The sequence below is a fragment of the Piliocolobus tephrosceles genome, chromosome 2 (genome assembly GCF_002776525.5).
Source record: "Piliocolobus tephrosceles isolate RC106 chromosome 2, ASM277652v3, whole genome shotgun sequence".
Taxonomy (NCBI): domain Eukaryota; kingdom Metazoa; phylum Chordata; class Mammalia; order Primates; family Cercopithecidae; genus Piliocolobus; species Piliocolobus tephrosceles.
This window is the reverse complement of record NC_045435.1, coordinates 185,693,350-185,716,588: the sequence shown is the minus strand read 5'-3', so window position 1 is coordinate 185,716,588 and position 23,239 is coordinate 185,693,350. Positions and strand designations below refer to the sequence as shown.

The window sequence follows — 23,239 nt, the reverse complement described above, 5'->3', positions numbered from 1 at the left end:
TCCTGGCTAACACTGTGAAACCCCGTCTCTACTAAAAAAATACAAAAAACTAGCCGGGCGAGGTGGCGAGCGCCTGTAGTCCCAGCTACTCGGGAGGCTGAGGCAGGAGAATGGCGTGAACCCGGGAGGCGGAGCTTGCAGTGAGCTGAGATCCGGCCACTGCACTCCAGCCCGGGCGACAGAGCGAGACTCCGTCTCAAAAAAAAAAAAAAAAAAAAAAAAAAATTTTCAGTTGGCGTATATGTTTTGTTTGTGAATTTTATTTTTCAGTAGTTTAACATTAGCATTATGTTATATTCTGTATTTCATCATTTCCTTTGAAGACACACAGAGCTTTTTAAATCTGTGAATTAATTTCTTCAGTCAGTTCTGAAAAACTCTTTTTTTTTTTTTCTGTATACGTTTCACTTGCTGGGTGATTTCTAGTGTTTTTTTCCCCCTTTTGGTCATTTTGTCTTATTCGGAAATAACTAGTCATTTGGGATTGAATGCTTGACATTGTATATAAAAGATTGTAGCATCTACGTATTTTTTTTAAGTTCAAAGTTAGAATACGAGTATAACATCTCAATTCTATAAGGAATTGTGCTAATGTGAGGCTAAATTTCAATCCTTGTAACAACTGTTCTATTTTCAGTTTACCATTACTCCTCATGAAGTCATGAGAAATATGTAATCCATTAGTTATATTTTTTTTCATTGGTTTCCTGGAAGTTTCATGTTAAGTTTAACATTTAAGTGCAACAATTATATTGACCTTGAGCTTGTTTCTTAGTTTTATAACAAACTTTTTAAAATTTTAGTTAATTGTCTTACTGTACCTGTATCTATTATTATAAAGATTCTCTAGTACTTTATAAAGTTCATTCACTCATTATTTATTATCACTTGCCTACATTATTCGGGGCATCAAATTAGTCTCTAAGTAGGCCTATAAGGATGAATTCCAAATTTCCTAACTTAACAGGTCTTGCAATCAAATAGCTAGAATAGGAGAGAGGAAGAAAACTGTTTAACAGGTGCATAAACCACATGCTGTAGGGATGCAGACAAAGGAATAATACATCCTAGAATGATGAGGGAGAACGTGGTGGGCTAGCATTGGAGTACACACTTTGCCAGGAGAAGGAGGCTACTTTAGGTTAAGAACACAACATGAACAAAGGTACAAGAATAGAAAAATAAGGTAGTTTGAGAGAAGAGCCTGATAAAGGAAGGGATAAATAATTGGAGGATATTGTTATGGGGCTGAACCAGGGCTGGGTAAAGCTTATTTAAAAACTAGTTTCTGAGATTCTTAAGTCGGTGATTCTGTTGCTAGAAATACGATCAAGTATTATTCTTTGGTGATTTTAAAATATGTGCCGGTTCTTTATCTCCCAAGAGATGTATTTACTAACTAAAAATCAAGAAACAATTGCTGCCTCCAGGGCTAAGAGTATCTAAGGAAAGAGAAACACACCTGCTTTTTTGGTCACCAATACTAATATTTTACTTTCTTGCATCTTGAATGGTAAGCTGAAGCTGGGAGTTGGAACGGAATACAGGCCGCTCTAGGGTGATGATTCAGGATGACTATTAGACTTGCAAAACTGAATGTGGGTGGTTTTGTTGTGTAATCTTTTGCCTTAATCTTTCTGCCTTTAATGAAGTGCTTTGACTGTCTCTTTTTGTGTGTGCCTGTTAGAAGTAGGACATGCATAGAGTTTCTTAATGGAACCTCATCAAATATAAAGTCATGATTGAAAAATTGTTTGCCTTAGGTTAAAAAAGTCCCCTTTAGTTACAGAAAAAAAGGAAAATAAAGGAAAAGAAATATTAATAATTAAAGCCAGAGTTAGCTGTTGATATTACTTTATCTTGGGATAAAAAGCCCAGAGAATTAAATAATTTGGTCAGATTTCCCTCCCAATTTAAGTGAATTTCAGATCTGAGATTTAATCTGTACAAAGTTAGTGTACACATGTAATGTTGAAGAGAAAATTTGGCTATAAACAACAAAAAAAGTATCTAGTAAACAGCAAATTACCAATTGAAGATTTTATCATTAAAAAAACGCTAAACATTTTTCTAAGTAGCACGCTATTACATCAACTTTCTCAATATTTCAGTCAATGTTTCTTCAGCAAACATTTATTGATTGTCTACTATGTGCCAGATTCTCTGCTAGCCCTCAGAGACAGTGATAAGCCAAATACAGATACCACTTTTAATATTTTAAAGATTAGAGTCTAGTGAGATTCATCATTTATCAAATAATCATACTTATGAAAGAATAATTCCAAATTTAAAAAAATGCTCTGAAAGAAAGAAGCACAATTCTATGAGTGCCAATAATGAAGGGATTGTAAATAAACACCTTCATTCTTTTTTGACCTCCGAAGTGGGTAACATTCAGAAACTTGCTACCACGAGCTGCTTGGTGCTGTGGAGACAACAGAAGCCTTAGAATTAGACTCTTGTTGTCAAGACGATTAGAGCTTTTCCATGATGTCCTTCAAGGTCAGACATTGCTAAGAGGTTCCTGAAGTTAGGTTTGTCCTATTCCTACCTGGACTAGCACTTTTACTAGTCCTTTGCTTTCCTCCAACCCACCTCTACGGTGCTGCCAGATAGACAGTTTTAATACTCAGCTGGTAGAGTGCCTCCGACCTTCCCAACACCATCTGAAATTTCTCCTTTACACAGTTGCATCTCTCTCCTTCATATTCACTTAAAATCAAGTTCTAAATCCTGGCAAACAAGTCTCCATAATCTTACCAGACTCCAGTCAGTCTTACCAGATTTGCTTTTTATGCCTGTTCTCCACACTTCTGTACCCCAAGTTACAGACTCAGTTAATATTTTCCAGCAGAATTATTTACTTCCCTGAAACAGGCATGTACTATTTCCTTTACTGGGAAGCGTTCCCTTTCTTCTTTGCCTAGGAAGTCCCAGTCCTGACTTCCTCACTGAGGCTGTCTCCTAATCCCTAAGATAGGGTTGGTTACTTCCTTCTTGGTATTTCCTCAGCACTTTGGACGGGCAGCAGTTATAGCTGTCATCACTTTGTACTGTAACCACTTGCTTTTGTGTTATTTCATAAGTTAGAATGTCAACTTTCGGAGGATGAGGACTAGGTCTGATATACTTCTGTAATCTTATTTTGGTTCTTCCCAGAAGGATACCTAATACCATGCACTGCATATAATAATATATGATTGTTCAAGGAAAGAAGAGGCCTACAGGTCCTTGGTGTCATGCCTTTTTTATTTCTAACTAAATAATGAGCCTTAGCGCCTAGTGTGATGGCACACACCTGTAATCTCAGCTACGCAGTAGACAGAGGCAGGAGGATTGCTTGAGCTTAAGAGTTTGAGGTTCTAGTAAGCCATGATCATGACATTGCATTCTAGCCTGGGCCACAGAGAACAAGACCCTGTCAAAAATAAAAATTTTAAAAAATGAAATAAATAAATAATGACCTTTGGTATATTTTTAAAGAACGTATGAATGAAATAAAGAGCTCAGGTGGTTCTTAAGACTAAAACTTTGAGGACCAAATTAGAGGCTCTTTGATACTTAGGGGAAAGAGTAGTTCCTAGCTCATATGGTAGCTATGTGTTAATTATAAAATGCTGTCCTTTTCTTAAGACCCTTTCCTTCAGTTGTTGTCCTAAATATACAAGGCTATGATAGCTACAATAAAAGTTACAACTTTGGAATGTTGTGCCTGTTTGCACTCCTCAACCTGAATGACTATAGGTGTCTTTCAGAAAGATAATATGCTCCCTGTTATTAAAAAACACCATATTTCTGCTTTAAAAGGAAAAATAAACTTACAAGTGGAGCTGCAAATGGACACCATTGTCATTATCATGCTGAACAACAAATGACTACTGAATACCTCGAACATGTAGGCAGTGAGGTGAAACTTAAGGAAGACAAGACGAAATAAATTATTTCTTTTTCAACTGAACTTTGAGCACATATTATTTCTTTTCCCTGATGGTTTATCCCTACCTACTTTGAAGTTTTGAATTATTTCACTCATTCTGCTTTTCTCAAGCAGAATTGTTTAGGCATTAATGTTACCATTAAGCCTAATTTTACACCAAAGTGTTCTCTTTGGTGTTGGTTTATGCACAACAAGACCAATGGAGATGGGCAAAAGAAAGAAGTCTAAGTTCACTACCAAGTTAATGGATTAGGTAGATGAGAAGTATACATTTACACCAATTACTAAAGTAAATGCTGCTGGGTAACATTTAAACCCATAATCATTTTTTCCCAGTAATTTATCTATATGCTCCCATACCTGCTTAATCAAAGCAGTGGTTGATCAGGGATTATTGCTTTAAAAAAGAGAAATTTTCAAAGTACAATTAGAAAATTATTTGCTAGTGTTTTTCTGGAGTTTGGTTATAAATACTTAAGGTTAACTTAAATAATTTAGACAGAAAAAATATATTTGAAAGATGAGAGTTGGCTTCTTCCAGACCATAAAAGCTTTCCTCACTTGGAAAGACAGGGTTATGATGCAGAGATGAGAAGATAGGTATTGGTAGATACTGGAGAGAAGAGTCTTGCTTCAAGAGCAGAGCCTTGAGAAGGCAGCAAGACTTTAATATGCCCATATTGCACATGAGTCTAGGCAGGAAGAGCCCAAAACTGCATCAGAGAGACTCCCATACTTCTAAGCCTGAGATAAAGCTGCAGGCCTTGGATGGCCATGGCGATGAGAGAAAGAAGCCTTTCAGGAATGACGCTAGTGGATTAATGACTAAGAAACTGATAGGATTATGGAATCCTTAGTGTATGTCTGAGTGGACAGATGGCTGAGTGGACAGTTGGCTGAGTGGATCTGAGGCGCCCTACCAGAACTTAAAAAGGGAAGAAAGCCTGAACTGACCTAGAATTTTTTTGTTTTTTGCCACATTGATGCAAAAAAAACATGAAATAGAAATTAAGTCAATATTTAATGAAAATAAAGAAAAGTGAATTTCTTGCACATTTAAGTTTGTGGACTGAGGTTCATATACGTTACAAAAGGAAAAAAAGGAGTAGGTGTCCTAGGGGTGGAAAGCAGTGTGAACTCAGCATGGATGAACCATGATGACTTTGAATTATCTATGGGAAAGTCAAGTGCTACATGCAGTGTTTCTACAATACAAAGATTTGTATGACATAATCACTATCTTTTAGAAGTTTACAGAGAGCCTATAAGGACGTATTCTTTAAAAGATCAGTAATAATCCCAGGGATGATGTGCTAACTCTAACAACTGCAGAAGTAGTTCAGATGACAGAATGATCATTGACGTTTTCGTAGTGAGGAAAAGCCCCACATAGGAGACTGGAACTTGGCCTTGAGAGAAATATAACACTTCAGCAAATAAAATAAATCATCAGTGGTGTGGTAACAAAATTATGCCTGGTATGTTTGAGGGACATTGAAGCCTGGTTGTGTCAGGGCAGGTGGTTCTCTTATGCTAGGTCATAGGTAAGGCACATTGGAGTGCTCTACCTGGTTCAGGGAAAAGGAAGTATGGAATGCTCAGCTAAGGAGTTGAGCTTTAATCTGAAATCAAAAAGTAGCCATCAGAGGTGTGTAAATGGAAGGACTTTCTGTGAAACAGGATATTTCAAAAAAATTAATTCCCAAGAGTATGCAATTTTGCTTGTAGCAAATCAGGCACAGTTATATAAGATCATCCTAAACAGTTATTCCAATGAGAGAGACTATTCCACTAAAAGGCAGAAAAATTAAAGTTACAGACTCAAGGTAAAGAATGCCTGGATAGTGCATTTGTAACCTTATCTTTATATTAGAGATAGCCTATGTGGACTTGATTTGCAAATGTTAGAGACTATTACCCTTATTCTCTGAAAGACAATACTGACAGGTGAATGAACCAGTAACCTACGTTTACTATTAGTTTAGTTTGCTCACTGAGCTTGAGGATTGTGTGAACTCCAGGTCTGTTTCTCAGAACTGGTTTGCATAGATGTTCCTGTGCCCTGTGGCAGCATACAGTCAAAAGTGTACTCTTTTACAAACAGAACCAGAGTTATTCCTCTCCACTCAAAATCCTCCAATAATTTTTATCAGTCAGGTTAAATGAAATTTCCACTGCTTACCTTGGGTTACTTGACTCTATGTGATCTAGTCTGTTCTCTGCCACTGTCCCTGACTTTGTTTCCCAATCCTCTTGGCCTGCCTCACAAAACTGCAGTCATACTGGAATTCTTCCTATTTCTTTAACATTACAAATATATTCCCTCCCAGGGTCTTTGCTTTCACTGTTATCTTTTCCTGGAACTCTATTCCTAAGATCGCTTATCCTTTCCACTTATTCAGGTGTCTGCTCAATTGTTTTCCCCGGAGAGGAATTCCTGAACTTCATATCTAATCATAGATATGCTGAATTTCATATCTAATCATAGCTTCCATCTTTCACTCTACCACTCATTTTTGTGTTTTGTTTTTTACCTTGCTTCAGTTTTCCTTATTGTGCTAATCAGTAACTGACGTTGCATTAAATACTTATTTGTGTGCTTATTATTTATTTCCCTTACTAGAATGTAAACTCTGCAAGGTCAGGGTCTTTACCTAACCTCTCTTGTAATTCCTGGCCTAGAAGAGGCTCTGACACATAGAAGGTGCTTGATAAATATTTGTTGTATAAATGAATAATTAAAGACCATTATTATTATTATCATTGTTAATAACCAGTATTTATTGAGACTTTATCATGTGCCTTGACTGGGTTATTAAAGGTGGTACTTGCTTATTTCATTCCTTTCTCACAGGCACTTACCTACCTGCTAAGTCATAGACAGGTGAAGCAACTTGAGCAAAGTCACTCATCTGAAATACGAATGAGTCAAAATTTAAACCGGGAACTGTTGAACTTCAATGATCTTGCGATATCAAGATTATGCCTGCTATGTCTGTAAATTAGTAAATCAAGGTAACTCTCTTAAATATAGATCCCCTTGTTAATATTAATTTTAAAAAATGGTAAATGTAGCTGAAAAGATACTATTGGATTAAGGTCTAGATATTCTAAGAACATGTTTTTCTAGATAATTTTTTTTCTTAAATATGTTCCCTGGACTTTGGTATGTTTCATTTCCAACAGCCAGCCGTTGCGGTGGTTCTTTTTGGGTGACTGCTCCTGGGATTTTTGGAACACACAGAAAACTGAGAGTTCCTAGGAGTTTATATGCCCCCGGAGAGCCCTCTACCAATGATTGGTAGGCACAGGATTATGAAATCTCAAGTTTCCCAGCCTCAGGTTGGGACTATTTTGGGAAACTTGACATTTCATAGTTCAGTGTCAAGTTCAGGCTGAAGCGATTGTCTCCCATCTTGCCGGACACTGTATTCTTGCCTGTGTGGCTGCTGCTTCTCTCCTGTCCTGTTTCTGCCACTTTCTTACATTTTTTCTTGGCTAACTTTGTTAATAAATCATTTGTACATTATGAATGTTTGTTATGGGTCTGATGGTAGGCAACCTAACCTTACTTAGTCAATCAGCCAGTTCATGTTATTGCCAGTGAGAATGCTATGGCCACACCTTAATTTCCTCTTCATGGGCATCCATGCCCTTCTCTCCATTCATGGTCTTTCCAGACTTGCAAATGTGAGATTCATACTCACTGGAGCCAAGTGTTAGGGGAGACTTACTGTAAGAAATAGCATTTGTAGGAAAATCACCTTGGGTGTGTATAGATCCTGGTTCTTTGCATTATGAAGCTCAAGCATAGATTTGCCCTAACTCACTTCCTCCCCACATTCCTGGCTGATAGACAAAGGCAGGGAAGAAGAAGGAGCTGAGTCACTGAAGTTTAATTCACTTTTTTGTTTCTTAGCCCCTAGAGCTTGGTTTAATGGAAGGTGGTTTCAGTAGGATTAACTTTGCTCCAAAAAGCATGCTTTTGGCTATATTGGAGCAGCATGACTACTTAACGTCTTTGAAGAATGTAGGTATTTTCTAACAGTGATGGGACTACCTCTCCAAGTGGGCCCATGGAAGTCTTCTTCCCCTGTATTTTCTCTGTCTCTGTGTTGAAAATCTAGAAACAGCAGTGTATGGGTGCAGTGGCACAAGCTAACAGCATCAGATGACCAAGGTAGATACTCTTTCTAGAGACCCCAGTGGAATTCCCAAACGCTAAGAGGTTTAAAGAAAAAACAGACTTGCCTCTGTATTTTGTAGGACCTGAACAGTGAAGGCAGGTTGCACTCTTCACCTAATATTCTAGCGAACAAATTTCACTCTCGGGATCCTCCTAGTGTGCTCTTGCTTGACTGAAGCTAAACTGGAGGATGCTTTGTGCAAGAACATTAAAGAAACATATATATAGGAGTGTTATTACCATGGCATGCCAGGAAGAGTATTGCACAGGGTGTGAAGAAGAGACATGAGAAGTCACTGGAGGTCAATCACTGACTTTGTGACCTTAGGAAAATAACTCAGATTTTCTGAGTAACAGCACCCCCATCTGTAGAGAAAAGCAGTTCCTATGAGTTCACTGTGGTCAGCATTCTGCAACTTCATTCCCCTCTCATAATATCCTGTGTTTCTGTGGACAATGAATGGTTCCTGTATCAGCTAGCCACAACACAGAAAACTAGGAAACTCACCATCTGGTGTTCACCCCAAGTCACTGGAGCCTTCTGGCTTCTCCCACATGCCTTTGTGTAAAACCTGCAAGTTACTCCAGGGGTAACAGAGGAATTGTTTAAATATTATGAGGGGTGGCTAGCCCCACTAGTGAGTTTTAGACATTTAGCTGAGTTGTAGAAGACCAAGAAAACAGAGTTTTTCTAAAATTCTGTAAACCTTTCTGAGGCAAAAGTCCCCAAAGTAGGTACAGTGGCCTGTCTTTCCTGACTTTTGGTTATATGTAAAGCTGCGAGTCCCCGTTCATGTTCCTAGCTTAATGAAGCCATCTGTTGACTTGCCCGCTACATTGCCATGTCGTTATGGCTTTGCCTGTGATATTCATTCTGCAAGACAATCCAAATGCTTCTTCTCCTCTGACATTTCTCCAGATTTCTCTAATCAGAAACATCTTTTCTTCCCCTGGGATTCTCCCAAGTAGTTCATACTGCAGTCTCACTTGGAAAGACTTTATACATGTTTGTTTATGCATCCCTACCTTCTCCCAAACTCTAAACTGTGCTCACCTGAAGGGCAAGGGCTAAGTCTTACATCTGTCTTGCTCCAAAGAATGATTCATGGAGACTGGTACCACTAAAAATGATGGACTTCCAAGCTCAGTAGTATTGGCACATGTTTTATTCAATCGTTATAGAAGATCCAGCATGATGCAAAGGGGAGAGCAAAGCCTTTGGAGTAAAAAAAAAAAAAAAAAAAAAAAAAAAAAAAAAAAAAAAGTCATTTCAATCCTGCTTCTTCTATTTAACCTCTGCGTGGCCTTAGATAATTTGTTTCAAATATTTGAATTTCTGCTTTTTCATCTGTGTGACAGTCAATTTTAGATGTCGACTTGATGGGCCCAGATCGCTAGAAAAACATTTCTGATTGTGTCTGTGAGGATATTTCTGGAAGAGATTAACATTTGAATCAGTAGACTGAATAAAAAAGATCACCTTGACCAATGTGGGTGGCATCCCTTGAGAGCCTGAGTAGAGCCAAAAGGTGGAGGAGGACAAATTTGCCCCCTGTTTGAGCGGAAACCTGCATCTTCTTGTGCTTTCAGACATCGAGATTCCTAGTTCTCTACAAGGATGCACACAATCCACCAACACGCTCCTCCTCTCGCCTTGTTCTTGAGTCTTTGGACTCAGACTGAATTATACTGCCTGCTTTCAAGGTCTTCCAGCCTGCAAACAGCAGATCATGTGACTCCTCATCCTCGATCATCACACCAGCTGATTCTCATTATATATATCCTATTGGTTCTGTTACTTTGGAGAAGCCTGACTAACACAATCTATAACATGGCAATTTCACCACTTAGCTTGACTGTATGGAGGCAGAGAAATTGGATGAAAAAAAAAAAAACTTAATGCGGCAACTGTTATGATTATGTTTGAGATTATTATTCCGGCCAGGCGCGGTGGCTCACGCCTGCAATCCCAGCACTTTGGGAGGCTGAGGTGGGTGGATCACGAGGTCAGGAGATCGAGACCATCCTGGCTAACATGGTGAAACCCCGTCTCTACTAAAAATACAAAAAAATTAGCCTGGCATGGTGGTGGGCACCTGTAGTTCCAGCTATTTGGGAGGCTGAGGCAGGAGAATGGCATGAACCCAGGAGGCGGAGCTTGCTGTGAGCCGAGACCGCGCAATTGCACTCCATCCTGGGTGACAGAGGGAGACTCCGTCTCAAAATACATATATCTATATATCTATATATATTATTCCAATACTATGAAGTTTACTTATCTGTACTATAGAAAGCAAAATGATAAGAGATTGGAGGAAATACTCTAAACTTATGGTGCAGATTAATTCTGGCCCTAGGTAATGCAGGGACGTAACAGAGAAAGATGTGTATACCTATAGATGGGCGATAAAGGGGATATTTACTTTGTTAAGTTTGACTTGTATGAAAAACACAGAGATACATAGATTTGTGGTAAATATGAAAAAATGTTAATCGTAATTTATGGGCAGTAGGTATATGGACATGTATCAATTATTTTTTAAACTTTTCTATATTTTTAAAAGCATAAATTCTATGTATAGTAGAAAATTTCCATATCACATCATAGAGCTTAATGTATGGTTTGTTGACCATGAAATCCTCTTTCTTCAATAGAAAGTATGCCACTAGTAAATCAAGGGACAATCAAGGAGAAGCTAGAGTAGGTTTTCATAGAGCTTTAGACTCCCACATAAAAATAGTAAAACCTGTTGAGATCTCTAATATCCTAAGGGGTTATTTCCTAGCTAAGAATTAGGAGTTACCCTATCTGCAAAGCTCTGTCCCTTCTAGATAGGAGCTGAAACCACAGCTGATGTCAGATCTAGTGTGACTGAAAGAAAACCTTCAAAGAAAAAAAATATATGTATGTGAAAATAAATTTTCAGTACACCTATCTAGTATCTTTTAACCTTTCTACTTCCTTCCACTGACAGCGATTCAGAAAAAGCAAAACATATTACCTGTTTTTCCCGTTTGCAAAGTATTTATTAGCATTTAAAATAATAATCCATCAAACCTTCATTAAACACTCATTATGTCTTAAACACTTTATTTAGGGGTTGGACTAGAAACATTTTGAATGGACACTGTGAGGGATCAACTTTCAAGTGGTATATGACCACAAAACAAAAACACAAAGCAGATTGTGGTGACATCCATAGAGGCAGGGGTTATATTCAAACTACTTAACAACCCGCAGAGAATGGGCAGAGACCACTCAGAATGTACACATTTACCGATCAGAACAGGCAGCTTGCCTTAAAAGATATATTTTTAGGGGGTTTGAAGAAAGAATGAGCTTTCTTGTATCAGGGAGAACCTGGGATTTCCAAAAGGCATTTTTCAAAGACAGGTGGTTTAATTGGCCATAGCTGAGAGTTTTATATATGTATATATTATATTGTGTGTGTATGTGTATAAAATTAAAATGCTTTTTAACATTCAGAAATAGAAAAGAGAAAAATAAAAGATGATCAAACTGAGAAGTCAAGTTTGTTCTTATCTATCATGAAAACAGAAATACATCTAAGTCCTACAAAGTCTTTCCAGTGGTAGATAATCAAGGAAGCTTTGTTGTGGAAGTAATATTTGAGGTAATTTTTGAAAGACAGAAAGAGGTAGACTGAGATGGGTGAAAGTAGGGTCGAAGCATTCTGTTGAAGAGAACAACACAGAAAATGCACAGATATCTGAAAATTCAAGAATTGATTTGTTGAATTCTACAAATTGTTATTGAGTGAAGGCTACAGTAGGCTTCATCAATTAACACGGCAAGGAAACCTGCCTTGTGAAGATTATATTCTAGCTGGGAATGTTGAGTAAACAGAATTGGTTGGAGCATCAGATAATAGTAGACTTAAAGGGCAAATCAGTGACAAAGTTAGATAGGCTTTATCCTGCTGACAATGGCCAGTCATGGAAGGGTTATGTTCTCAATAAGGGGCTTGAGGGGCCTGGTTTAGTTGGATGTAATCTAGGGCTGACAGATTTTGGAACACATACTCTGTGTCCACCCAGGGAAAGTCCACAGGCTTCTTTTCTTTGAGGTGTGTGTGTGCAGCCTAAGAGAGTGACCCACTGAGAACTTATTTTCTGATTAGAGACAACAGTACCAAGGCAAAAAAAGAGCCAAACTAGAATAGAAAGACTTGCTGATTCTACCACTAACTAGAACAACTTTGTGAACTTAGACATGCCTGTAACTTCTCGGAAGCTCAGCTTCCTCCACCCTTTGTACTGATAATGTTTGCTCTGTCTATTCTGCAATGTTGAAGAAATAAACAAGATAATTTATATGAAATGTTTTAGGAAACAGTGCATCAGTATATATTAAGAATATAAAGATTTTGTGCTTATTTATACAATTCATCTAGATCATCAGACCTATTGACAGATATACTTTAGCTATGTTTTACTTGGTTGTATTTTTTTAAATATATAAACTAGAAAATTGCCACTTCTTTTCCACTACGTTGATGTCATCTTTTCTGTTTCCTGAGAGATTAGAAGAGGGTGTCCCAGCTGAAAGTCATGCTATGAAGGAATATTGCCATGGAAAATACCTATAGCTGTTGCACAAATCTTTGCTTTTATCTCAGCAATTCCTATTAGCACCTTTGACAGCTTTTACCTAAATGTTATTAATTCTCAAGGCCTCTTAATTTTAGCTAAGTAATGTCAGTATGTAACCAAAATCCCATTTTCTTTCTTAAATGGTGGCCTACCTCATGGCGAAGTATACATTTCTAGAACACTGAAGCTAGCAGAGGAGTTTGAGATCTTTTACTCCAGCCTCTTTCCTCTTAGAGATGGGAAAACTAAGACCCATTGTGTGAATTCCAGAGTTCTTAAGCCAGGGGTGTTTGTGGTAAAAACCAGCAGCATGGGGATGAAAAACAGTAAAGCAGAGAGAAGGAATCATTCGTAAGCACCACTCAAAAGTATTCATTGACAAGTTCCATTGAGAAAGAGAGAGCAACAGCAATACAAGGGCTTCACTGTGGTAAGGAAGATGTGGTACTTCTTCTAAGTAGAGGTTGGGATGGGTTGTACTACAAATGAGAAAGGGAAGTCTGAATCACCTGGTTCTTCTTTGCCTTGGTGAGAGAATCTGGATAGTTCCTTTTCCTGCCTGGGCCTTAGTTTTCCACTCCAGAAAATGAAGAGTCTAAACTAGATGGCTCTTAAGTTCCTTCTAGGTCTATACTTCCGTGATTCATAGAGCTGTTTATTTTTCAACTTTGAATCTCCCAGTGTTTTGCACATATGAGAGTCTGACAAAGGCAGCTGAGTAACCCCTGGGACAGGAAGCACAAGGACAACCCTCACCAAAGCCCATGTGCTCCCTCCATGCAGACCTTTGCTGAGGTCCACCTGCTCAATCAGATTCTCTCGTTTTCTCAATGTTCACCACCTCTCGTTTCCTCACTGAATGCACCCAACCCATTCAACATGAGGAGGAAAGACTGGTATTACACAAGGACACAAGAATATCATGGAAATAATTGGAATGGAGTTCACTAAAAAAAAAAAAAAAAAGTCTTTCCGCCAAGAGACAGGGAAGCGCTTTTCCTCAGGGAAGGAAAGAACTCGTTACAATCATGGGAGAGAGGCAGACACTCACCACTCTTGATGCTCTACCAAGGGAGGTCAAAGTGTTACAGAGGCTGTGATGATGAGCAAAGACTGTGGGATTGTACCCCAGGAGAAGAAATAATGAGGCTTAGGAGATGAAAGGTGGAGGAGAGAGCCAGCCAAACGATGTTCTTATGAATAGGATATTATACCAGGGAAGAAGAAGGGCTGTATCTGAGAAGACAGAACTCTATTGATTGCCAAATGCTAATTGAACACTGGCCAGCCACAGGACGGTATTACACCTCCTGCTGAACCTTTGGTGAGACTAGGCTTAGCCATGGTTTCCTGCCTTACATGTGACTCTTGAAAAAATCATGGGCCTTAAAGTGGGGATTGGTAAGAATGAGGTGGCAGGTACCCACCTCCAAGGCATGGTTAGAAACTCCTGGCAAAATGCACATAACTGTAGTATCTCATGCACTATCAAGGAAATTACCATCCAGCTAGGAACATCAGGTTTGAGTAGAGAAGGTAGAAAAAATGTGAATGTCTTCAGCAGAAAGGACAAAGAAAGACAGGCATGGAAATGGAATATTCCAAAGACAACTTTCATATCATTTTGCTGAGTTTGCGCTGCTTATAAGCGAATTACTTAGGGTGACAACAGGACTCCGAGAAAGCAAAAGACAAGGAAAAGCGATATTGAGATGTCCCTATCCCCAAGTAGTAAAAACAAAAATTATATATATGCACATACACACACACACATATATGTGTGTATATATATACACACACTTCTCAGTGTCCTGAAAGCCATTTTGAACACCAGGTGGTGTTAGGCGAATATTTCCTAGGGCTTCTTCTGCGTGAGTGAGGTTCACAAAAGTGTTCTATTTTTTAGAATATTGTTTCATGACTGCCATTGGATATTTACGGATGTCAGCATTTGTTCTAAGATACCAAATGTGCTGGTACCTGGATGCCACTGTAATTCCAGAATTCTTTAGAACAAACTTTCTAAACATTTCCAAAATGCATTTGGCAAGAGGCCCCATGAAATGACACGGCAGAATTTTCTCTATTCATTTCACAGTCCAGAATCTGACAATGGGTTGATCTTTTTGTTCTCTCTCCTTTCATTCTCTTTTAAAATTCCACCATTTCTGTACTTTAGGGATTGTGAGTGCTTTCAAGTGCTTTCTCTAACATTTAATCACTAGTGAGACAAAATCGTATTAGGAAGGTATTGATAAGTTGGAGAAATATTGAAGACCGCTGATGCGAGCTTAGCTAAGATACAGAAGAGCAGGCTGGACGCAGTGGCTCATACGTGTAATCCCAGCATTTTGGGAGGCAGAGGCAGGAGGATTGCTTGAGACCAGGAGTTCCAGACTAGCCTAGGCCACATAGCGAGACCCCATCTCTATGAAAACTAAAATAAATTAGCAGTTGTGGCGGCATGCACCTGTAGTCCCAGCTACTGAAGAGGCTGAGGCAGGAGGATTGCTTGAGCCCAGGTGTTCGAGGTTGCAGTGAGCTAAGATGGTGCCACTGCACTACAGCCTGGGTGACAGAGTGAGACCCCATCTCAAAAAAAAAAAAAAAAAAAAAAAAAAGAAAAGAAAAAGTAGGAGAGCAGAGCAACTTATAGAAGGCAGTACCTAGAATTTAGGAATATTGAACCATATTCAAAGTCACCATAATTTCTTTCACAGAAAAATAATAGCATTCCTAATTACAGAGCAAATGTCAGAGAAGTTAAAGCATTCATAGGATTTGTACTTTCTGCCTGGTGTTTCTGATGCCAAGCTCTCTCTGTAGAAAATTTTTGTCCCTTGTCCTGTGTCAGACTTTTACTTGAATTGCAAAAGGTTGGTTCTCCAGCATGCTTGGCCTTGAATTCTAATCAGAATCACAAAAGGGAAGTTCACCTGCCAGTACTTGCCACCCACCTGGCACATAGACAGAGTCAGGATTAGTGTAAGGAGTTACAAATCTCATAAATTTCAAAGACACACCCAACATGACTCTAAAACCACAAAGTTAAATTAGTGAACTACCCTTATCTGAGAAAAATATATATGGTTAGTACTCTATGAAAAACCTTTCTAAAGAAGAAACAAGATTCCCGTCACTTTTAGGTCTGCATTTAACGAAGATTACAGCTTTGAGACTGCCGAATTTTTTCTCAAAACTCTAAACCCATTACTGTATTGGAAGAGTTTTTTCATGCCATCCTTCAGCTGTCTTCCAAAAGATATTACTGAAATACTGACAAGTTAGGGGTTCAGACCTCTCATCTCGCAGATGTGGAAACTGAAATGCAGAAGATTAAGCACCTGGCCCAAGTCACCAGAATCCTCTCAGTCAAGTGTTCTTTTCACTCTGCCTCTTCATATTTCCATGAAATCTACACATCTACCTAACTTGTTTTTGGAATGAGTCTGAAGCACCAGGGGAAAAGGCATAGTGTAAATCAAATTTGGAAGAATGATAATGGACACTAAACATTTTATGGGTACAAAGAGGAAGCTAGGAAATCGATACTCAAGGGTGACAGTGTCCTATGTTCCAGTTTATCTAGGAAGAGAACTGTAATCTACGAAAGAGAAAGAATGGTAAAACGGATAATAACTACTCCCTTCTGCCAGTCTGTGGATGTCCTGACTCAAGATTAAGGGTATCTTTCCTGGATCTAGGAAGGTTCCAGTGTCTACCCACCTATGTGCAGACCTTTATTCCATACTTTTATTTTGCTACTAGGAATACAAAATAGTGTACCAAGGAAAGTCCCTGGTCTACCTTCTTAGATAATTTAGAAACTGCACCCAAAAGCAGAAATATGTTCTTGGAATCTCAGAGATTCTATGCAAATTATAGATAATTCAAGAGTATTTAATGAACATTGTTTTTGGCATTCTATAACAATATTAGATAAGTTATTCTAGTAAATCTCACTCATCATTATCCGTATCTTCTGGGTCTCATTAATGCTTTATATTTTTACCTTAGTAATTTTATAAAATACAGAATATATGTTGAAGAATAATTTTATAAGAAATTTTAATATAGACATAGTATATCTAAAATTTTGTTAATGATTTCAGTGGCACATGTACATAAAATAGAAAATATCTTCTGAATGCAATTAACTACTCATGAACTATCATGCAATTTGGGACATAGCTACCTTATATTGATTTCAAATACGCCTCTGATAAGTTCTAACATCATTACTTCTGATTGTTTATCTTGTATTTACACCATCAAAATAAAATACTTGAACAATTTTTTTTAATCCTTGATGGCTCATGCCTTTGTTGAAAAGAGAATGACTATGTTCTTCACTCCAAAACTGCAAAATAGTTTTTAAACATCAATTAGAATGATTAATCCAATAAGTTAAGTTTCTACATCATCCGTTTCCTTCCGATTACCTTTGATACACAGCAGCCTTTATTTGTCCACTTGTGAAGCATACTGGTAAATTTTGGTGCACAAGAATCATTAGAACTAAAATACTACTATCACATGTCCTTTCAGAAAACTGGATGGTCAGATTATTGTTGTGTAAACTTAAATGGTAAAATTCTTCCTATTGAAGAACTATCTATATTAAACATATACACTTTTTATCTTTAAGACTGTATTCCTTGGCCACTGAGCCTTGTGCTTGAGAAAATTCATCTAGCATATCATTACATGAAAACTCAGTTTAAAATTTAGCTTACACAAGCCATTTCACCATCATCAGAGTCTAGAGTGCCATTGTGTTTTGTATTCATATTCTTATGTCACAATTTTGAAATGTTTTTCTCTATCAGTTTTAGTATCTTTTACCATTATGGGGAGAAAATGAAAAATCCTAACTACAAAGATATTTTCTCCTATTCTACAGTTTATTGAAAAATGATGCAATACTAATGAGCAACCCAGTAAAAAAAAAAAAAAACAAAAAAAACAAAAAAACTGGATAATTACACAATAGTAAATAGTAAATTCATTTCATCATCCTTATAGGCTTCTTATTACATCATGTTTCTAGCCAATTCCCAATAGAACTACAATGAAAGCCATTTACATAATTTTAAATTTTCTAGTAAGCACATAAATGGGTAAAATTAATTTCAGTGTACTTAACCCAAAATATTTAATTTTCAACATATAATTTAAACAATTATCAATGAGTTATTTATATTTTTATTGTGATTCTAAGTCCCTGAAGTCTAATGTGTATTTTGCATATACAGAACATCTCAGTATTGACTAGCTCCATCCACGTGCTCAATAATTACACGTCGCTAGTGACTACCATATTGGACAGCAAAGTTTTGGGCAATCCTACCATTCTTCTTGTTTTTTATTCTTTTTTTACTCATTAGAATTGATTAATAAAAATAAAGCCATTTCTAGAATGGCTAAAATAAAGTCTCAAGACACACACACAAAAAATCACCAAGTTTCCACAGTGCATTTTGGATTTGTAAAAGCGTTTAACAGACATAATAATTCTAAGAAAATGCATTTTGTTAAAGGAGGTTTTTCTTTTACTCCAGAAGACCTCTAACAGTAAATAGAAGTCATGAACTACCAAGCCATACACATAGAACTACTGAAAAACTAAAAATAAAAATTTAGTCAAAAAAGCCAAAATGATAGATTCATGATTAATCATTTTTATAGCTCTTTTAAATTCCTCATACTGGTATCATTGAATCAACTATTTCATTTCTGGCGCTCTATCACGTAGATTGCAAGGACTAAGAATTGAATCTTTTGGTAGTTTTAAGCTGCACCTGCTTGCCTATATGAACCTGTCTTTATAATGTGATTATATCTATAAATAGAAAAACAAATTGATTACTGTATATTTTTGTTATTCTGGAAATTTTTAAAATAAATCTAAGTCATTACATTGTATTTATGCCATCCAATGTTATCCCATAAAGTAATATACATTCTTATTTAATCAAAATAATTCACCCATTTTGATAGAGATAGCATTGGCTGAATCAATGTACATAACTGAAGGGTGATATTTAGCAATGAGTTTAAAAGGGAACATAGCCCAGTCAGGGCCCACCATCTGCAGCATGCTCCCACATACCACAAGCTTATCTGCTTTCCACTCCACAGTACCGATGAGGTTACTGCCGAGTATCATCGGAAGGTCACTAAGTTAGACATTAGGAATATTTGAAGTCTAGTCCCTGTTCTAAAGCAAACTCTTTCTGACCTCAATCAAATAAAGTATTAAAACTTTGAATGTCTCATTCACCAAATGAAAATGCCATTCTGGTCTTTCCTATTTTGTAGGTTGGCTAAAATGAGAAAAGAATGATTATTTGTTCTCAGATGAGAAACATCAACATATGAACTTCTGCAATGTTTCTCTCGGTATCTCTTCTTCCTCGATAATATACGTAAGGCCAAAGGATGGAAGAATGGACAAAGAGGCAAACAGACACAGACAGACACACACACAGTTTCTTAATGAGTTTTTATTTATTTTCTGATTTTATTGCATGTCCTGGCAAAACAAAAAGAGACTGCAGACTGGCTTCTGGCTCCCCAAAAGCCCATAACAGAAAATACCAAAAGACAAGCAACTGAAGCTTAAAAAATGTATCACGTGTATAATACCTTTCGAAAACATTAATAAAGCATATAAAACTTTTAACATTTGCTTCATTTTGTACAATTATAAAAATAATAGAAAAAATATCCCTTTAACATTCAATATCCCACATACTGTATTTTAGGGAAATACCAAGAAAAAAAAAAAAAAGGTAAAAGGATTTAATGAAAACTCTGCTTTCCATTTCTGTTTATAAACATCTCCAAACAAAAAAACTTTTCAATTCTTCAGCTGACTACATTGAGCTGAGGCCACGAGAACTCCATTAAGCCCACTTCTAGTGGTTTCTGTGCTTAATATTCTTTTACCCCTTTCTCTGGCTACTCATACACTCAAGGAGAGTGGGTTGCCATGAGGAGGTAAGCCAGTAAATGCCTAGCTTTGGCTAGTGCCAAATCCAAGAGACATAGTACAGGAATTTGCAAGGCCCTAGTGTCACCTGAATAGTACTGAAATAGCTCGGAAGTCCTAGGTTTATTCAAACCGTCAGTAAAGTAAGGAAGCAGTATGTCCTTCTAGGACCAAGGAACAGCTTTCATTCTTCCCCTTAATGGGTTTGCAAAGCTACCTGCTCATTCCAGAAGTTAACAGTGCTTATTACCATTTAAGTACAACAAACCTTTGAAATCAAGGACTCAATCTCTTTAACATACAAAATTTTAAAAAAATAATAAAAAAAAACTTTCCCTTCCCTCCCCTCTTAAAATTGTAGCATTATTTCTTATTTGATGTGGTATTCTTAGTAAATGGTATTTTCATGAAAATACAAAAACAATAAAAAAAGGTTTCAAGTGTGGTTCTGGAAATCCCACTATCCCAAGAAGAAAAAAAAATAATAATCAAAATACAAAGTATGCAATTTCACACAAAATATATATACACTTTTCAGAGGCAGCCCATACATTACATTTTAGAGCCACATTAGCCCTTTTGCACTTTAACATTAAAATGGAAGCCTATGTGCAATGACAGCCCTTGACCAGAATGCATGGGAAAATTTCAGAGCTCATTTGCATGCATGCAAAAAATGTCTTCTATTTCTGAAAGATCTATGAGGAATATTGTCATTTACACGTTTTCCCAAAGTTTCAAGGCAACTCTTTGTTTAAGTGGTTTAAGCAACAGCAGCCATGAAAGCCTTATTCCTTGCTCTGTGGGGACCTTTTCATGTCTATGGGTAGGTCCCTAAGGGAGACGGACGGGAAACTGGGTTCTCACAGTTACTTTCCAACAAACTGAAACTCTTACTGGTTAAAAAAGGAAATAATACAGTGATGCAATTTATGCCACAGGAAAACCAATCTCATAATTTTATATTTTTCAAATCACCATTCCTATTGTAAACCTTAAAGATAGAAAGGTAAACAAGCCTCTACATGCAGAGTTTTATAGAATAGGAGGGTCTTTAAAAGAAACACTTACCAAGCAATATTATCTATGCTTCAAAAGATTTTTACAAAGTAGAATTTATGGTTCATTGAGATATCTTATTGTTTAGTACAGACTCAACATTTCTGAATGATTCCTATTTACCCTGAATATTAATAGACAGTAAAACTTCACTGTTAGAACTAGTTAGATGGCACTTGTCCCAATCAAATCAATCTGAATTCTTACAAGAGTAGCAAATGTGTATTGGAGTTAATCAATCTAGTAGTGAAATTTAGTTTTAATACCTCTGTAATGGCAGCAAATGTTTTCCCAATCAATATTGTAAGATAAGGTATCTGGTATTAAATTTAAGGGGGTTATTGATATGCTCAAATACATGACATCAGGTGTTTTTGAACTGGCTGCCATGGGCCTTTTAAGAATTTTCCTCATTCCCATAAACTAAAGAGGATGTTTGAACACAAACTTTTACTTATAACTGGATTAAATCACCCCAATGTGAACCATCATCACTAGAGGAAATGTCAGTAATATAAAATATACCAACACTGAGAAAAGAATACATATCTACAGTCTTACCTATATAATAAGTCATGGAAATGGATCTACTCAAAGGTTTGATGTGGCATGTATTTAGGATGCAAAGAACCGAAAGGATCTGTACATCACTGTCACTCACATGTAGCATTAAGCTCCAGATACCTATCGCCATATATGATACCCCTTAAGAGAAGGGGTATAGACAAACTATCCAAAACAAGTAAATTCAAAAATGGTCAATAAGTGCATCTCAATTTTCTTTCATTTAAATTACATTTTAAACAACACTCAATGCCCCCCACCCAGAAATCTATACTGTATATTTATATATTTATATATATAGTCTTAGACTATAAGGGTGAACATGCTTTATAAAAGTCAATGAGAAATCTCTGCAGCTTAAGGAGACAACCAACTCTTTTTTGCTCACTTCTACCTAGCCATGGCAGCTACAGTTCTGCAAGCTATAGTTTTGAAGGCTTAAAGCCAGAATCAGAATTAGATGCTAGGTCAGATGTTAGGTAAGAGGTAGCCTCTTACTTCTCCTTCCCCTAAGAAATCAGACAGAAAAGGAAGGGGAGGAGCTAAGGAGAAGGCTTTGGAGATGAAGCCGGAGTGCCTCGTAGGGGGCGGGCAGTTAGGAGACGGTTAGGAAGAGCTCACGCGGTGAGGCTTCACTCCCCCTCCTCTTTGATGCGCTGTTGCTTATTGCGGCGAGCATCCATGTCAAAGTTGAAGTCATTCCACTCATCTCGGGGTGGGAAAGAGATGGTCTGGCGGAGGGTGAATCGCACGGCATCAATAACGCGTTCACCCCGGGTCTCACTGGAGCCAACACTGACTGTAGAGGCACTGCTTGGGGTCCGCAGCAGATGAGAAGGTGAGGAGAATTCATGGAGCTGCCGGTGGTCCAGGATGCCCTTCCAGATTGCGTGTCGAAATTGCTCAGGGATTTTTAGACTTGCCAAATCCTGTGCAATAGGGGAAGGTGTCATGGAGAATGAAAACAAGGAGAAAAACTGACATTTAGTCCATAACATGCTGTCATTCCCTGATGCTCTGGTTTAATTGATCTGAATCTATTGATCCACAAATTAGAAAATAAAATTAGTTCTCTGAGTCTTCAACTCTATGTAACTAAGCACAAAGGCACAGCCTTGAGGTGCCATTCCTGCCTGTGTATAACGCTTCACTTAGTCTCTACTGGCCTCAGTTTCTTCATTGGTAAAATGGGGATAATAGCTAGATGAGAGCGCAAAAGTCCCAAATAGAAACGTGAGGTACCTACTGATGCTTGAATTTACCTGGCTAGTCACTAGAAGAAAGGTATTAATGGAATGTCACCACCACTTGGTTGAGGAGATAAGAAGAAAAGATTGAGTACTTTCTATGTGCCAGGCACTGAATTATTTTATATTCATGATATGATTTAATCCTCAGATTAGTAGTAAACATGATTAGACCTGTTTTATAGATAGAATAACTGAAGGCCAGAGAGGCTGACAAGTTTAAAGTCACATAACTAAGTGAAAAAATTAGAGACTTAGGGCATCCTCAGAAGCTGAAACGGCCCCTTTATCTAAAAGGTCTTTTGGTGTTTGAATAAAGCAAGGTATCAAAATGCAGAGCAATTGTGTCTATGTTCTGTGAATGGGTGCAGAGGTCATTACAAATAGGGTCAACCTTAACTAACTGTAGTGATTTCGCTTACATTTATCTGCATTAGCTCTTTTTTATTTTTATTTTTATTTTTATTTTTTTTTTGAGACGGAGTCTCGCTCTGTCCCCCAGGCTGGAGTGCAGTGGCCGGACCTCAGCTCACTGCAAGCTCCGCCTCCCGGGTTTCCGCCATTCTCCTGCCTCAGCCTCCCGAGTAGCTGGGACTACAGGCGCCCGCCATCTCGCCCGGCTAGTTTTTTGTATTTTT

The 23,239-nt window shown here is 37.6% G+C and overlaps 1 protein-coding gene across 3 annotated transcripts in view; it reads right to left on the bottom strand.

Annotated features, from left to right (window-relative positions):
- Positions 1-19,225: 19,225 nt before the first annotated feature.
- TP63 (tumor protein p63) overlaps positions 19,226-23,239 on the bottom strand; it is a 267,692-nt gene continuing 263,678 nt past the window's right edge. For 2 of the 3 annotated variants that reach the window (XM_023214736.2, XM_023214738.2), the window contains exon 14: positions 19,226-22,283. In XM_023214736.2, coding sequence (XP_023070504.1) covers positions 21,987-22,283 — 297 coding nt within the window. In that variant the 3' untranslated portion in view covers positions 19,226-21,986. The remainder of the gene's footprint in view (positions 22,284-23,239) is intronic. The other variant, XM_023214739.2, reaches the window with a different exon arrangement.